A 17,190-nucleotide genomic window follows, 5' to 3' on the forward strand; every position below is an offset into this window, starting at 1 on the left:
GAAAACATCAAAACTAAGAAATAACACATATGGAACCATGTAGTAACAAAAAAAAGTGCTAAACAAATCCAAATTTATTTTAGATTCTTCAAAGTAGCCATCCTTTACCTTGATGACAGCTTTGCACACTCTTGGCATTCTCTCAACCAGCTTTACCTGAAATGCTTTTCCAACAGTCTTGAAGAAGTTCCACATATGCTGAGCATTTGTTGGTTGCTTTTCCTTCACTCTGCGGTCCAACTCTTCCAAAACCATCTCAATTGGGTTAAGGTCGGGTGATTGTCGAGGCCAGGTCATCTGATGCAGCACTCCATAACCCTTGTTCTTGGTCAAATAGCCCTTACACAGACTGGAGGTGTGTTGGGTTATTGTCCTGCTAAAAACAAATGATAGTCCCACTAAGCGCAAAACAGATGGGATGGCGTATTGCTGCAGCCATGCTGGTTAAGTGTGCATTGAATTCTAAATAAATCAGAGTGTCACCAGGAAAGCACCCCCACACCTCCTCCTCCATGCTTCATGGTGGGAACCACACATGGAAAGATCATGCGTTCACCAACTCTGCATCTCACAAAGACAGCGGTTGGAACCAGAAATCTCAAATTTGGACTCATCAGACCAAATGATAGATTTCCACCCGTCTAATGTCCATTGCTCGTGTTTCTTGGCCCAAGCAAGTCTCTTCTTCTTATTGGTGTCCTTTAGTAGTGGTTTCTTTGCAGCAATTCGACCATGAATCTATCCTCTGCAGTAGAGGTAACTCTGGGTCTTTTTTTCCTGTGGCAGTCCTCATGAGAGCCAGTTTCATCATAGTGCTTGATGGTTTTTGCGACTGCATTGAAGAAAATGTCTTAAAGTAATGGACTGTAGTTTCTCTTTGCTTAATTGAGCTGTTCTTGACATAATATGGACTTGGTCTTTCCCCCAATAGGGCTATCTTCTGGATACCACCCCTACCTTGTCACAACACAACTGATTGGCTCAAATGCATTAAGAAGGAAAGAAATTACAAAAATATACTTTAACAAGACACATGTTAATTTAAATGCATTCCAGGTGACTACCTTATGAAGCTGGTTGAGAGAATGCCAAGAGCTGTCATCAAGGCAAAGGGTGGCTACTTTGAAGAATCTCAAATATATTTTGATTTGTTTATCACTTTCTTGGTTACTACATGCTTCCATATGTGTTATTTTATAGTTTTGATGTCTTCACTATTATTCAACTACGTAGAAAAAATTAAGAAAAACCCTGGAATGAGTAGGCGTGTCCAAACCTTTGACCTTGTACTGTGTATACACACACATACATATAAATATATACACACATACATACACAGTCGTGGCCAAAAGTTTTGAGAATGACAAAAATATACATTTTCACAAAGTCTGCTGCCTCAGTTTGTATGATGGCAATTTGCATATACTCCAGAATGTTATGAAGAGTGATCAGAAGAAATTGCAATTAATTGCAAAGTCCCTCTTTGCCATGCAAATGAACTGAATCCCCCAAAAACATTTCATCTGCATTTCAGCCCTGCCACAAAAGGACCAGCTGACAACATGTCAGTGATTCTCTTGTTAACACAGGTGTAAGTGTTGACGAGGACAAGGATGGAGATCACTCTGTCTTGCTGATTGAGTTTGAATAACAGACTGGAAGCTTCAAAAGGAGGGTGGTGTTTGGAATCATTGTTCTTCCTCTGTCTAACATGGTTACCTGCAAGGAAACACGTGCCGTCATCATTGCTTTGCACAAAAAGGGCTTCACAGGGAAGGATATTGCTGCCAGTAAGATTGCACCTAAATCAACCATTTATCGGATCATTAAGAACTTCAAGGAGAGCGGTTCAATTGTTGTGAAGAAGGCTTCAGGGCGCCCAAGAAAGTCCAGCAAGCGCCAGGACCGTCTCCTACAGTTGATTCAGCTGCGGGATTGGGGCACCACCAGTACAGAGCTTGCTCAGGAATGGCAGCAGGCAGGTGTGAGTGCATCTGCACGCACAGTGAGGCAAAGACTTTTGGAGGATGGCCTGGTGTCAAGAAGGGCAGCAAAGAAGCCACTTCTCTCCAGGAAAAACATCAGGGACAGACTGATATTCTGCAAAAGGTACAGGGATTGGACTGCTGAGGACTGGGGTTAAGTCATTTTCTCTGATGAATCCCCTTTCCGATTGTTTGGGGCAGCCGGAAAAAAGCTTGTCCGGAGAAGAGAAGGTGAGCGCTACCATGCCAACAGTAAAGCATCCTGAGACAATTCATGTGTGGGGTTGCTTCTCAGCCAAGGGAGTGGGCTCACTCACAATTTTGCCTAAGAACACAGCCATGAATAAAGAATGGTACCAACACATCCTCCGAGAGCAACTTCTCCCAACCATCCAGGAACAGTTTGGTGACGAACAATGCCTTTTCAAGCATGATCGAGCACCTTGCCATAAGTCAAAAGTGATAACTAAGTGGCTCGGGGAACAAAACATCGATATTTTGGGTCCATGGCCAGGAAACTCCCCAGACCTAAATCCCATTGAGAATTTGTGGTCAATCCTCAAGAGGCGGGTGGATAAACAAAAACCCACAAATTCTGACAAACTCCAAGCATTGATTATGTAAGAATGGGCTGCCATCAGTCAGGATGTGGCCCAGAAGTTATTTGACAGCATGCCAGGGCAGATTGCAGAGGTCTTGAAAAAGAAGAGTCAACACTGCAAATATTGACTCTTTGCATCAACTTCATGTAATTGTCAATAAAAGCCTTTGACACTTATGAAATGCTTGTAATTATACTTCAGTATTCCATAGTAACATCTGACAAAAATATCTAAAGACACTGAAGTAGCAAACTTTGTGGAAATTAATATTTGTGTCATTCTCAAAACTTTTGGCTGTATGTATATGTATACCTGACTGTATGTATATGTATACCTCGACAACATCTGTTGAAATTGCAGAGCGCCAAACTCAAAATACAGAAACAGTCATAATAAACATTCATAAAAATACACATACATATATATATATATAATATATATATACACACACACAAAAGAAAACGGATACTAATTGAACCCAGGTGAGTTACCGTCTGATTCAAGCAAGTCAGAGTATCATAGAGATACAATATACTATTAATAAATAATAGTATATTGTATTTAATTCTGTGTACAGTATAGTATACCTGGACAGCGGGAGCGGCAGAGAGCGCCTCTGTGAAGCAGATCATGCACATGTCGTCGGCGTCCTGTTTCAGGCAGCCTGTGCTCTTGTCGCAGCCGTGCAGACAGGGCAGGCAGCTCTCCTCATTCTTCACCCCGCCACAGGGGTGGCCGCACGCGTGCGTCTTACTGCACGCCAGCTTGGCATACTCCTACACAGGACACGGAGGGTCATATTATGCTTTTTACATCTAATCAAATAGCAACACCCTTTGCAGTGCAATACTGTACAGCAGAGTCGAGGTCAAATCGATTTCAAATCTATCAATTTAGAGAGTGACTTGGAATTCAATTCATGAACTGTACAATTTAAAATAAATAGAATTTCAATGTCCATATATTGAATGGACTCCAAGCCTAATAAGCCAAGTTGAGTTGGGTGTCTCCCACTGGTGGTAGGTAAGGTAAGTTTAGACAGTTGAAAATCCGTTACTATAGTCATTATTACCGAGTTGGGTTTTTCATAATAGTGGCGGATGAGGTAAGCTAAGGCCATACAAATGTAATATTTAACCTGTCTGGCGCAGGCGTGCCGCTAGCGACCCACCTCGACAACATCTGGTGAAATTGCAGAGCGCCAAACTCAAAATACAGAAATAGTCATAATAAACATTCATAAAAATACATGTGTTAAATATCGGTTTAAAGATTAACTTCTTGTTAATCCAGCCGCTTTGTCAGATTTCAATAAGGCTTTACGCGAAAGCATACAAATAGCGATAAAATTAATCACTTACCTTTGAAGATCTTCATCTGGTTGCAGTCACAAGAGTCCCAGCTACACAATAAATGTTTGTTTTGTTCGATAAAGTCCCTCTTTATATCCCAAAAACTCTGTTTTATTGGCGCATTTTGTTCAGTAATCCACTGGTTCAAAGGCGGTCAAAACATGCAGACGAATACATCCCAATAGTACCGGTAAAGTTCATTGAAACATCTCAAACGATGTTTATAATTAATCCTCAGGTTGTCAATTGTCTAAATAATCAATAATATTTAAACCGGACAATAGCGTATTCAATAGAAAGGAAAAACAACGAAGGGCGCGTACACGGTCACGCGTGCAAACCAGTACTGCATGATTCTACAGTCCACTGACAGAAAGGTCTCTTTCTTATTCTTATTCATTTTTCAGAAAACAAGCCTGAAACAATGTCTAAAGGATGCTATTTTTCACTTTTCTGAAACGTAAAATACAAATAAATATCTGAAATGTGAAAAGTTGTAAAATGAAAAATTGCAAGATTATAGTTAATAAAGAATGTCCTCAAGCTTCCAATAAAGAGACATACAAGTTCTGCTCAGATTATGGCTGAACTATGCCTCTTTTAGCCTCCCCAGAGGCTAACATCTCCTGAGTGGCATAGCGGTCTAAGGCACTGCATCTCAGTGCTAGAGGCGTCACTACAGACCCTGGTTCGATCCCGGGCTGTATCACAAATGGCCGTGATCGGGAGACCCATAGGTCAGCGCACAATTTGCACAGCGTTTGGCAGGGGTAGACTGTCATTGTAAAATAAGAATTAGTTCTTAACCAACTTGCCTAGTTAAATAAATAATAGTATATAGTATATTCACTTTTTCCCCTTATTTTTTCCCCGCTCGTCTCACTTTTCCATAAAATGTATCAGTTAAACATTCAATTTGTATGGCCTACGCGTTTTGAACACTTTGAAAGAGCTAGCTATATACAGTTGAAGTCGGAAGTTTACATACACCTTAGCCAAATACATTTAAACTCAGTTTTTTACAATTCCTGACATTTAATCCTAGTAAAAATTCCCTGTCTTGGGTCAGTTAGGATCACCGCTTTAGTTTAAGAATGTGAAATGTCAGAATAAAAGTAGAGAGAATGGCTTATTTCAGCTTTTATTTCTTTTATCACATTCCCAGTGGGTCAGAAGTTTACATACACGCAATTAGTATTTGTTAGCATTGCCTTTAAATTGTTCAATTTGGGTCAAACGTTTCGGGTAGCCTTCCACAAGCTTCCCACAATAAGTTGGGTGAACTTTGGCCCATTACTCCTGATAGAGCTGGTGTAACTGAGTCAGGTTTGTAGGCCTCCTTGCTCGCACACACCTTTTCAGTTCTGCCCACAATTGTTCAATAGGATTGAGGTTAGGGCGTTGTGATGGCCACTCCAATACATAGATTTTGTTGTCCTTAAGCCATTTTGCCAGAACTTTGGAAGTATGCTTGGGGTCTTGTCCATTTGGAAGTCCCATTTGCGATCAAGCTTTAACTTCCTGACTGATGTCTTGAGATGTTGCTTCAACATATCCACATAATTGTCCAACCTCATGATTCCATCTATTTTGTGAAGTGCACCAGTCCCTCCTGCAGCAAAACACCCCCCACAACATGATGCTGCCACCCCCATGCTTCACGGTTGGGATGGTATTCTTTGGCTTGCAAGCCTCCCCCTTTTTCCTCCAAACATGACAAAGGTCATTATGGCCAAACAGTTTCATCAGACCAGTATGATCTTTGTCCCCATGTGCAGTTGCAAACTGTAGTCTGGCTTTTTATATGGTGGTTTTGGAGCAGTGGCTTCTTCCTTGCTGAGCAGCCTTTCAGGTTATGTCGATATAGGACTCATTTTACTCTGGATATATATACTTTTGATCCATGTTTCCTCCAGCATCTTCACAAGGTGCTTTGCTGTTATTCTGGGATTGATTTGCAATTTTCGCACCAAAGTACGTTCATCTCTAGGAGACAGAACGCGTCTCCTTCCTGAGTGGTATGACGGATGCGTGGTCCCATGGTGTTTGTAACTTGCGTACTATTGTTTGAACAGATGAACGTGGTACCTTCAGGCATTTGGAAATTGCTCCCAAGGATGAACCAGACTTGTGGAGGTCTACAATTTATTTTCTGAGGTCTTAGCTGATTTCTTTTGATTTTCCCATTGTGTCAAGCAAAGAGGAACTGAGTTTGAAGGTAGGCCTTGAAATACATCCACAGGTACACCTCCAATTGACTCAAATGATGTCAATTAGCCTATCAGAAGCTTCTAAAGCCATTACATTTTCTGGAATCTTCCAAGCTGTTTAAAGACACAGTCAACTTAGTGTATGTAAACTTCTGACCCACTGGAATTGTGATAGTGAATTATAAGTGAAATAATCTGTCTGTAATAAATTGTTGGAAAAATGACTTGTGTCATGCACAAAGAAGATGTCCTAACCGGCTTGCCAAAACTATAGTTTGTTAACAAGACATTTCTGGAGTGTTAATGGAGTTTTAATGACTCCAACCTAAGTGTATGTAAGCTTCCGACTTCAACTGTAGATCCAATATGTTACTATGATCACTATGACTAGACTAAGTAAGTTTAGCTCTCTGAACACTTGAATATGAAAAGAGCTTTATCAATGCAATTCAAAACTATGATCATTATGACGGATGTTGTGAGTGGTTGGTACCTGGCAGTCTGGGTCAGAGCAGACACTGCCCACGGCCGAGAGCTCGGTGCCGTTCCTGGTGCCACAGAACCTACAGGCGTCTGAGCTGCTGGAGGCTGGTTTCCCTGCACACAGAGGCAGAGCATTAGCTATGCACAACAAAAGGATCATAAGGCATACACATCCCTGTCATTAACATCACATGGCAGATATCAACAGTCATGACAGCCGCCGTCGTTTTATGATCGTAAAGAATTAGAAAGGTATAAGCAACAAGTAATAGCTCCACTTTACCTTCTAATAGGCAAGGTGGAAATGTAACCATATTCAGTCCCTCTCAGATCTACACAAGTTTCTAGGGGGTAATGGTAAGCTAGGGGTTGTTTCTGGAGAGGGCCAGAAAGGGTCTGGACAGGGTCTGTTACCTGTGTGCTCCCTGAACTCCACCATGGCCTTCATGGTCTTAGAGTCGGCCAGAGCCATGAGCCAGAAGAGCTTTGTCCTCCCACAGCCCTCGTGGAGGTCCACTTTGATTGCCTCCTCCTCCTCCTTAAACACCTGGAGAGAAACAGCAGACTAGGGTTACCGCCATGTTGAATTATATTCCTGTCAGAAAGGGATGCTGTTGTAATATGAATTGGATTGTAGGGTGTTAGACATTTTCAGAATGAATGGTAATATTGAAAATACACAGCTTGACTAACAAATACCTTAATAAGCTAAATGCATATCCAAAAACTGTCTTGTAAATTACTATAGCCAATGTAGGTGGAAAAATCATTTTAGGTTGTATACTGCTCAAAAAAATAAAGGGAACACTTAAACAACACAATGTAACTCCAAGTCAATCACACTTCTGTGAAATCAAACTGTCCACTTAGGAAGCAACACTGATTGACAATCAATTTCACATGCTGTTGTGCAAATGGAATAGACAACAGGTGGAAATTATAGGCAATTAGCAAGACACCCCCAATAAAGGAGTGGTTCTGCAGGTGGTAACCACAGACCACTTCTCAGTTCCTATGCTTCCTGGCTGATGTTTTGGTCACTTTTGAATGCTTTCACTCTAGTGGTAGCATGAGACGGAGTCTACAACCCACACAAGTGGCTCAGGTAGTGCAGCTCATCCAGGATGGCACATCAATGCGAGCTGTGGCAAGAAGGTTTGCTGTGTCTGTCAGCGTAGTGTCCAGAGCATGGAGGCGCTACCAGGAGACAGGCCAGTACATCAGCAGACGTGGAGGAGGCCGTAGGAGGGCAACAACCCAGCAGCAGGACCGCTACCTCCGCCTTTGTGCAAGGAGGAGCAGGAGGACCACTGCCAGAGCCCTGCAAAATGACCTCCAGCAGGCCACAAATGTGCATGTGTCTGCTCAAACGGTCAGAAACAGACTCCATGAGGGTGCTATGAGGGCCCGACGTCCACAGGTGGGGGTTGTGCTTACAGCCCAACACCGTGCAGGACGTTTGGCATTTGCCAGAGAACACCAAGATTGGCAAATTTGCCACTGGCGCCCTGTGCTCTTCACAGATGAAAGCAGGTTCACACTGAGCACGTGACAGACGTGACAGTCTGGAGACGCCGTGGAGAACGTTCTGCTGCCTGCAACATCCTCCGGTTTGGCGGTGGGTCAGTCATGGTGTGGGGTGGCATTTCTTTGGGGGGCTGCACAGCCCTCCATGTGCTCGCCAGAGGTAGCCTGACTGCCATTAGGTACCGAGATGAGATCCTCAGACCCCTTGTGAGACCATATGCTGGTGCGGTTGGCCCTGGGTTCCTCCTAATGCAAGACAATGCTAGAGCTCATGTGGCTGGAGTGTGTCAGCAGTTCCTGCAAGAGGAAGGCATTGATGCTATGGACTGGCCCGCCCGTTCCCCAGACCTGAATCCAATTGAGCACATCTGGGACATCATGTCTCGCTCTATCCACCAACGCCACGTTGCAGCACAGACTGTCCAGGAGTTGGCGGATGCTTTAGTCCAGGTCTGGGAGGAGATCCCTCAGGAGACCGTCCGCCACTTCATCAGGAGCATGCCCAGGCGTTGTAGGGAGGTCATACAGGCACGTGGAGGCCACACACACTACTGAGCCTCATTTTGACTTGTTTTAAGGACATTACATCAAAGTTGGATCAGCCTGTAGTGTGGTTTTCCACTTTAATTTTGAGTGTGACTCCAAATCCAGACGTCCATGGGTTGATAAATTGGATTTCCATTGATTATTTTTGTGTGATTTTGTTGTCAGCACATTCAACTATGTAAAGAAAAAAGTATTTAATAAGATTATTTCATTCATTCAGATCTAGGATGTGTTATTTTAGTGTTCCCCTAATTTTTTTGAGCAGTGTATTTTGTGTCAAACATCTGTAACATTTATAAGTGGTCAGGTCTTCACAAATTAGGGTATACACATTATTGCAGGTGGTAAAAAGGGGGAAAGAAGAATGACATTTTGACAGGCTCCCAGTCTAGTGCCTTCAGAACGTATTCATATCGCTTGACTTATTCCACATTTTGTGTTATAGCCTGAATTAAAAAAGTCCTAAACAGATTTATATACACAATAATGACATAGTGAATACATGATTTTTCGAAAATGTTGCTAATTTATTGAAAATGAAATACAGAAATCTAATTTACATAAGTATTCACACCCCTGAGTCAATACTTTGTATAAGCATCTTTGGCAGCGATTACGGCTTTGGGTCTTTCTGGGTAAGTCTCTAAGAGCTTTCCACACCTGGATTGTCCAACATTTTCCGATTATTCTGTTCAAAATTCTTCAGGCTTTCACAAATTGGTTGTTGATCATTGATAGAAAACCATTTCCAGGTCTTGCCATAGATTTTTAAGTAGATTTAAGTCAAAACTGTAACTCGGCCATTCAGGAACATTCACTGTCTTCTTGGTAAGTGACTCCAGTGTAGATTTGGTATTGTGTGTTGGGATATTGTTCTGCTGAAAGGTGAATTAATCTCCCGGTGTCTGGTGGAAAGCCGACTGAAGCAGGTTTTCCTCTAGGATTTTGCCTGTTCTTAGCTCCATTCCATTTATTTTTTATCCTGAAAAACTCCCCAGTCCTTAACGATTATAAGCAAACCTAGAACATGATGCAGCCACCACTATGCTTGAAAATATCGAGTGGTACTCAGTAACGTGTAGTACTGGATTTGTATTCAGGATTAAAAAAAATGTTTTTCAGTATTATTAAGGACGCCTGAATCTTTGTTGTGACAGGGTGTATTGATACAACATCCAAAGTGTAATTATTAACTTCACCATGCTCAAAGGGATATTCAATGTCTGCTTTTTTATTTTTACCCATCTACCAATAGGTGCACTTATTTGTGAGGCATTAGAAAACATCCCTGGTCTTTGTGGTTGAATCTGTGTTTGAAATTCATAGCTCGACTTAGGGACCTTACAGATAACTGTATGGGTGGGGTACAGAGCTAAAGTAGTCGTTCAAAAGTCATGTTAAACACTATTATTGCACACAGAGTGAATCTATGCAACTTATTATGTGACTTGTTTTAATCCGGAACTTATTTAGACTTGCCATTACAAAGACTTGCCAGAACAAAGGGCTGAATACTTATTGACTGAAGAAATTTCTGCTTTTCATTTTTAAGTAATTTGTAAAGATTTCGAAAAACATAATTCCACTTTGACATTATGGGGTATTGTGTGTAGGCCAGTGACATTTTTGTTATTTAATTTATCACATTTTAAATTCAGTCTAACACAAAATGTGGAAAAAGTCAAGGGGTGTGAATACTTTCTGAAGGCAATGGAATGACTGGGAGCAGATTGCCACCTACAGGTGAATGTGGGTACTACTGACCTGTCTCTGATGGGAGCGTGTGCGTCGGTGCAGGTGGAGGAAGCGGTCACAGTCGGTACACAGGTTACCACACATGTTACACAGGATGATGGCTGCAGTCTCGCTGTCGTCATGGTTATCGCACATGGGCTGTGGATGGGAGCACGAGACTTTCGGTTATGACCTGAACACCTCGGCAGGGCTGTGCACAGACCTTTCAGGGGGCAAGCGCAACAAAAAAAGGGCACTCCCAGCTTGAATTTGTGACTAGTTTAAGGAAACTAGGCGTATGTCACCCATCACTATTTCACAAGAAAGCCATTTGGCAGAAATGCCTTCTGGAACATGTGAACTTTCATGCCATCTGTAAACACAAATAAAATTGTTACATTACGAGCCTAGTTGGTTTAGCAACAGAAATGGGATTTCATTTCAAGTTCAAGTGTACTGTTAGCTAACTAACGTTAGCTGGCTGGCTTGCTAGCTGACGTTACGTGTATGATCTGTGTAGTAATATTATTCGTATCTCAGAGTCATTTGCATTGCTAGTTATAGCCTAATGTTAGCTAGCTAACATTGAACCAACCTGGTTGGTTAGCAACCTGCAGATTCAAGCAGGGTGGTAACGTTATGAGCTGGGATTAAGGCTCATTGTTTAGCTAGCTAGCTACACATCTAAACAAAAGACTCCACTATGCAAGTAACCATTTCAGTAGAATGTTCATGATGGTACTGCGACAACTGTCGATAGACATAGCTGGTAAATTCGCTCTGGCTATCTACTCCAATTTCAGAGCACTCACGCATAATTAAATTGTTGCCAGCAGCACAGTTACAGTCACCAACGCTTTGGATAACATACAAATATCCAGTTGAAGTCGGAAGTTTACATACACCTTAGCCAAATACATTTAAACTCAGTTTTTCACGATTCCTGACATTTAATCCTAGTAAAAATTCCCTGTCTTAGGTCAGTTAGGATCACCGCTTTATTTTAAGAATGTGAAATGTCACAATAATAGTAGAGAGAATAATTTATTTCAGATTTAATTTATTTTATCACATTCCCAGTGGGTCAGAAGTTTACATGCACACAATTAGTATTTGGTAGCATTGCCTTTAAATTGTTTAACTTGGGTCAAACGTTTCAGGTAGCCTTCCACAAGATTCCCACAATAAGTTGAGTGAATTTTGGCCCATTCCTCCTGACAGAGCTGGTGTAACTGAGTCAGGTTTGTAGGCCTCTTTGCTCGCACTCGCTTTTTCAGTTCTTCCCACACATTTCTATAGCATTGAGGTCAGGGCTTTGTGATGGCCACTCCAATACCTTGACTTTGTTGTCCTTAAGCCATTTTGACACAACTTTGGAAGCATGTTTGGGGTCATTGTGCATTTGGAAGACCGATTTGCGATCAAACTTTAACTTCCTGACTGATGTCTTGAGATGTTGCTTCAATATGTCCACATAATTGTCCAACCTCATGATGTCATCTATTTTGTGAAGTGCACCAGTCCCTCCTGCAGCAAAGCACCCCCACAACATGATGCTGCCACCCCCGTGCTTCACGGGTGGGATGGTGTTCTTCAGCTTGCAAGCGTCCCCCTTTTTCCTCCAAACATAACGATGGTGATTATGGCCAAACAGTTCTATTTTTGTTTCATCGACCAGAGAACATTTCTCCAAAAAGTATGATCTTTGTCCCCATGTGCAGTTGCAATTGGCTGATGATTTCTTTTGATTTTCCCATGATGTCAAGCAAAGAGGCACTGAGTTTGAAGGTAGGCCTTGAAATACATCCTCAGGTACACCTCCAATTGACTCAAATGATGTCAATTAGCCTATCAGAAGCTTCTAAAGCCATGACATTTTCTGGAATTTTCCAAGCTGTTTAAAGGCACCGTCAACTTAGTGTACGTAAACTTCTGACCCACTGGAATTGTGATACAATGAATTATAAGTGAAATAATCTGTCTGTAAACAATTGTTGAAAAAATTACTTGTGTCATGCACAAAGTAGATGTCCTGACTGACATGCCAAAACTCTAGCCTATTAACAAGACATTTGTGGAGTGTTGAAAAATTAGTTTTAATGACTCCAACCTAAGTGTATGTAAACTTCTGACTTCAACTGTAGCTAGCTATACACACTCGACCGGGCAACTGGGGAAAAGGCGCAACTGGGCGCGTGTACATGGCAGTTCAGCATGCTCAACAAACGGACAGGGTGGGGGTGGTGGCGACTTGAGGGAAGTGGTTTCCGAACAACAATGACAAAAAAATAAACTCTGATTTTTTTTTATCTTCACATATGTTGTAGCTTAGACCCTATTTTACATCTTAAGGTTTTTGTGTTGTGCCCGCCATCTGTTGAGACATGTTCTTGAACACAGGGTGTGTATCATGTTTTGGCTGATAATTGTGCTAAAATGGGAATAAAATTTAAAGTAAACTTTTAAATGGTACCATAAAGACTGTTGACTTGAATGGGAATATATGTTATTTTAAATTAAGGTCAATCATCTATAGGAAACCTATTGAAATCATAAATATACATAACAGAATAGGTACGACCATTTAAGTTTACATGTTAAGGTGGATGGACCTGCGGTCATCATTGTGATAGTAATTACAAGTTAAACCTGTTGGGGATAAGGGGCAGTATTGAGAATTTTGAAAAAAATATGTGCCCATTTTTAACTGCCTCCTACACCAACTCAGAAGCTAGAATATGCATATTATTGTTCAGGTTTGGATAGAAAACACTCTGAATTTTCTAAAACTGTTTGAATGTTGTCTGTAAGTATAACAGAACTCATATGGCAGTCAAAACCCTGAGACAAATTCTGACAGGAAGTGGATACCTGATGTGTTGAATTACCTTTAAGCCTATGCCATTGAAACACACAGGGGCTTATTAATCGTTGAGCACTTCCTATGGCTTCCACTAGATGTCACCAGTCTTTACAAAGTTGTTTGAGTCTTCTACTGTGAGAACTGAACGAACAAGAGCCTTAGAACGGTGGTGGCCGACAAGACTCTGGCGCGCGAGTTCATGTTGGGTACTATCGTTCCAATACGTTTTAAAAGAGAATGCAATCGTCCGCCTTGAATATTATTCATGTTCTGGTTGAAAAAGGCCCTAATGATTTATGCTATACAACGTTTGACATGTTTGAACGAACGTAAATATTTTTTCTCCCCTCTTTCATGAAGAGAAGTCCGGCGGGCTTAGATCATGTGCCAACAACACGGAGGTTTTTGGACATAAATTATGAGCTTTTTCGAACAAAACTACATTTGTTATGGACCTGGGATTCCTGGAAGTGACATCTGATGAAGAGAATCAAAGGTAATGGATTATTTACATAGTATTTTCGATTTTAGATCTCTCCAACATGGAGGTTAGTCTGTATCGCAAAGCGTATTTTTCTGGGCGCAGTGCTCAGATTATTGCAAAGTGTGATTTCCCAGTAAGGTTATTTTTAAATCTGGCAATCCGGTTGCGTTCAAGAGATGTAAATCTATAATTCTTTGAATGACAATATAATATTTTACCAATGTTTTTGAATAGTAATTATTTAATTTGTTGTGCTGATTTGACTGGCGGTATTGGAGGGAAAAGATTTCCTCAACATCAACGCCATAGTAAAACGCTGTTTTTGGATATAAATATGAACTTGATAGAACAAAAAATGCATGTATTGTCTAACATAATGTCCTAGGAGTGTCATCTGATGGAGATTGTGAAAGGTTAGTGCATAATTTTAGCTGGTTTTCTGCTTTTGGGGACTCGTGTCTTCACATTGACAAAACATTACACACAGCTATTTTCAATGTACTGTCCTAACATAATCTAACTTTATGCTTTCGCCGTAAAGCCTTTTTGAAATCGGACAACGTGGTTAGATTAAGGAGATGTTTATCTTTCAAAGGGTGTAAGATAGTTGTATGTTTGAGACATTTGAATTATGACATTTAATTGTTTTCAAATTTGGCGCTCTTGATATTTCACCTGTTGTTGATAGGGTGTACCAGGGGTGGGACGCTTGCGTCCCACATAGCCCATAGAGGTTAACATTTAAATTACATTTCAATGGTGTACCAGCTAAACTGCAGTGGTCTGAAGGGATCCATTCTATGAATCCTATTCCTATGATTGAAATTACACTCACCCTAAATTCAAGAGCACAACACTAAAACCTCAGATGATGTGAAATAAGGTCTAAGCTACAACATATGCAATTTATTTTTAAGGAATACGCAAATAGTTTATATTTTCCAGTGATGAAGACATGGATGTCTCATGGTATGGGGGGGTATGCAAAAACAGTTCAACTGAACACCTTTATTTTGTGAAAGTTTTGGCATTCAGGTCCTACTTCCATGAGCAAACATGTATGGAAGTTTTGTTTAAATCAAAAGGGATGCTGTCAAAAAGTGATTGAATTAAAATTGATTTACCATATAGTCCTATGAATGGAAATGTAGAAATTATCGCATTTGTAAGAAATTCGCTTTTGAGTGCTATAAATCCAGTCCATTAATTAATGCATTATCTCAACAGGTTACAATTGAAAACAGCCTCTGATTGTATTGGTTACAAGTTACAATGCAAAGTCTTGACTCTATATTGCTTTGCCAAAGTGCACATGTTCTTTGAGGCCAATATGGACAGGTTACCATCTGTTTCTGCTGTCCATCTTTGCCCATCCAGCGGCCCGAGGACAGCCTATCCACATGATCCTGGTCCAACACACACAGAGAGGCCAGGGCCAGCCACAACTACAGTACAGAGAGAGAGGACAGAGATGATAAAGGAGAATATCCCAAGAAATTTACTCAAACACACTAACCTAACATATGTGTACAGACAAACATCTGTCACACACACACAGAGCGCAGTTCATACAAATACTTCACCCACACGCCAGACCTGGGTTCAAATACATGTGTATTTTAATTATTTGTTATAGCTACTTACTTTCTGTGTATTGATTATTTTCAAATAATGTGGCCGAAATATTTGAAAGTATTGTCCTATAAATGATAATGTCCTACTATAATGTTTTACTATTTGAAAATATTTTTAAATACTTATTTACAAATGCATTATTTCAAATACTCCTAGGTTCAAATGCATGGTAGTATTTATTTGATTTGAAAATTTCAAATACATGCCAATACTTTCCAATATTCAACTACTGTATTTAAAAAATATATATATTACACACACATATATACATACACATATATACACACACACACAAATATAAATACTTACTTCGAAATGTATGTGACAGTAATTTCAATAATATTTCAACCAAGGTCTGCTACACACCACACGTGTACATACATACACACACACGGTAGTGTGATATGAAAACAGCCGTACCCGGGTGGTGGCGATGCAGCGGACTGGCGAGCGATGCTCCTCCTCCATCTTGGTGAGGGCGATAATGGTCTCAGCAATGGCGTTCTTTGTCACCCGAGACCAGGCGTCCGACAGGTGTCCGGCAGCCATGTCTTTGACCAGCTTGATGATAATCTCAGCGATCTGAGGGGGAGTGGATCCCTTCATCCACCAGTGACTCTCTCCCCGGCGAATGTAGCTGCACATGGAGAGAGGCAGTGTTCGACCAATGTGTTCAGTACCGGACATAATACTAGAGATATGATCAGCAAAACAAGGAGAAATCACATGTGATAAGACAATATACAAACAACCACAAATGAGAATTGGTTTGAGAATATCTCAAAATGCTTGTTGATGAAGTCATGTATTGTTTTTGAGAGATAACCCATCCAGGTGGGCTACCTTTATAGTACCAGGGTCGTTAGGGCACGACACCGCAAAACGTCTAGCAACGGAAAAGAAAAACACGCTTTTTTTGATTGGACAAGCCCACATAGTCCCTTCCCATTTCACTCATTTTTTTATTTATTTTTTTTAAAACAATTTTCTTCAATTTCGTGCTGAATGAACACCACCGTCACCCAAGTACATCTCAAAGTTGTGGTCTCACCTGGAGTTGAAGATCATGGGCAGTGTGACAGTGGTAACGCCTTTGCCTGCCGCCATGCCCGCCGTGCCGGAAATGGTGGTCCCCTTGGCCTTGAGCTGCACGGTGAGTGCCTTGGCGATGCAGCCCAGGAACATGTCCAGGATGCCCAGCTTGTTCCAGTCACCCTTCTCGGTCGAGTGAATGATGTCACTGATATCGGCAGGTGGCAGGGCCTTGACACCGATGATGCTGGCCAGGCGCACAGGCGTCACCTCGGGGAGGACACGACGGAGGAGAGAGGTCACCTGGGAGAAAGGGGACAGGTGAAGGATGAGAATGGATAGCCATGTGGTCAATGTTATCTAACGGTTGGAGTGATATACTGCACATCATGCAGAGATTTTCTTAGGCTTTACTGATGTTATAGGGGGACTGAATTCACTGATTTCGCCAAGTTTTTCCCCCGCCATTACTGAAGCAAAAAGAGTTGGGAGTGAGTTATGTTCGCTAATAGCCTACCGTTGTGTGTTCCTCTTGACTTGAAATATCCCAAACAGCAACCATCCGCGTGAACAATGGCATAGCAAATGGGTGATGCCACATGACAACGCAAACTTGATTGGTCAAGAATCTCAAGCTCTGAGCATTTCCATATTTTTAATGACAGTTGTTTGTGATGTTAACGTTAGCTCATGAATGTAAGGATGTTTGAAATTGGGGGGAAAAAATCAGGTGTTAA

General features: G+C 41.3%; 1 protein-coding gene across 19 annotated transcripts in view; it reads right to left on the reverse strand.

Moving 5' to 3' along the window:
• The window catches only part of LOC115160590 (E3 ubiquitin-protein ligase MYCBP2), a 342,793-nt gene that overhangs the window by 24,247 nt on the left and 301,356 nt on the right, over positions 1-17,190 (reverse strand). For 18 of the 19 annotated variants that reach the window (XM_029710772.1, XM_029710779.1, XM_029710778.1 and 15 more), the window contains 7 exons: positions 16,473-16,756; positions 15,842-16,058; positions 15,130-15,231; positions 10,470-10,598; positions 7,047-7,179; positions 6,643-6,746; positions 3,175-3,363 (listed from right to left, as the gene is read on the reverse strand). In XM_029710772.1, the coding sequence (XP_029566632.1) occupies positions 3,175-3,363; positions 6,643-6,746; positions 7,047-7,179; positions 10,470-10,598; positions 15,130-15,231; positions 15,842-16,058; positions 16,473-16,756 (1,158 nt within the window). The remainder of the gene's footprint in view (positions 1-3,174; positions 3,364-6,642; positions 6,747-7,046; positions 7,180-10,469; positions 10,599-15,129; positions 15,232-15,841; positions 16,059-16,472; positions 16,757-17,190) is intronic. The other variant, XM_029710762.1, reaches the window with a different exon arrangement.

This window comes from Salmo trutta, chromosome 24 (assembly GCF_901001165.1).
Source record: "Salmo trutta chromosome 24, fSalTru1.1, whole genome shotgun sequence".
In the NCBI taxonomy this organism is placed as follows: Eukaryota; Metazoa; Chordata; class Actinopteri; order Salmoniformes; family Salmonidae; genus Salmo; species Salmo trutta.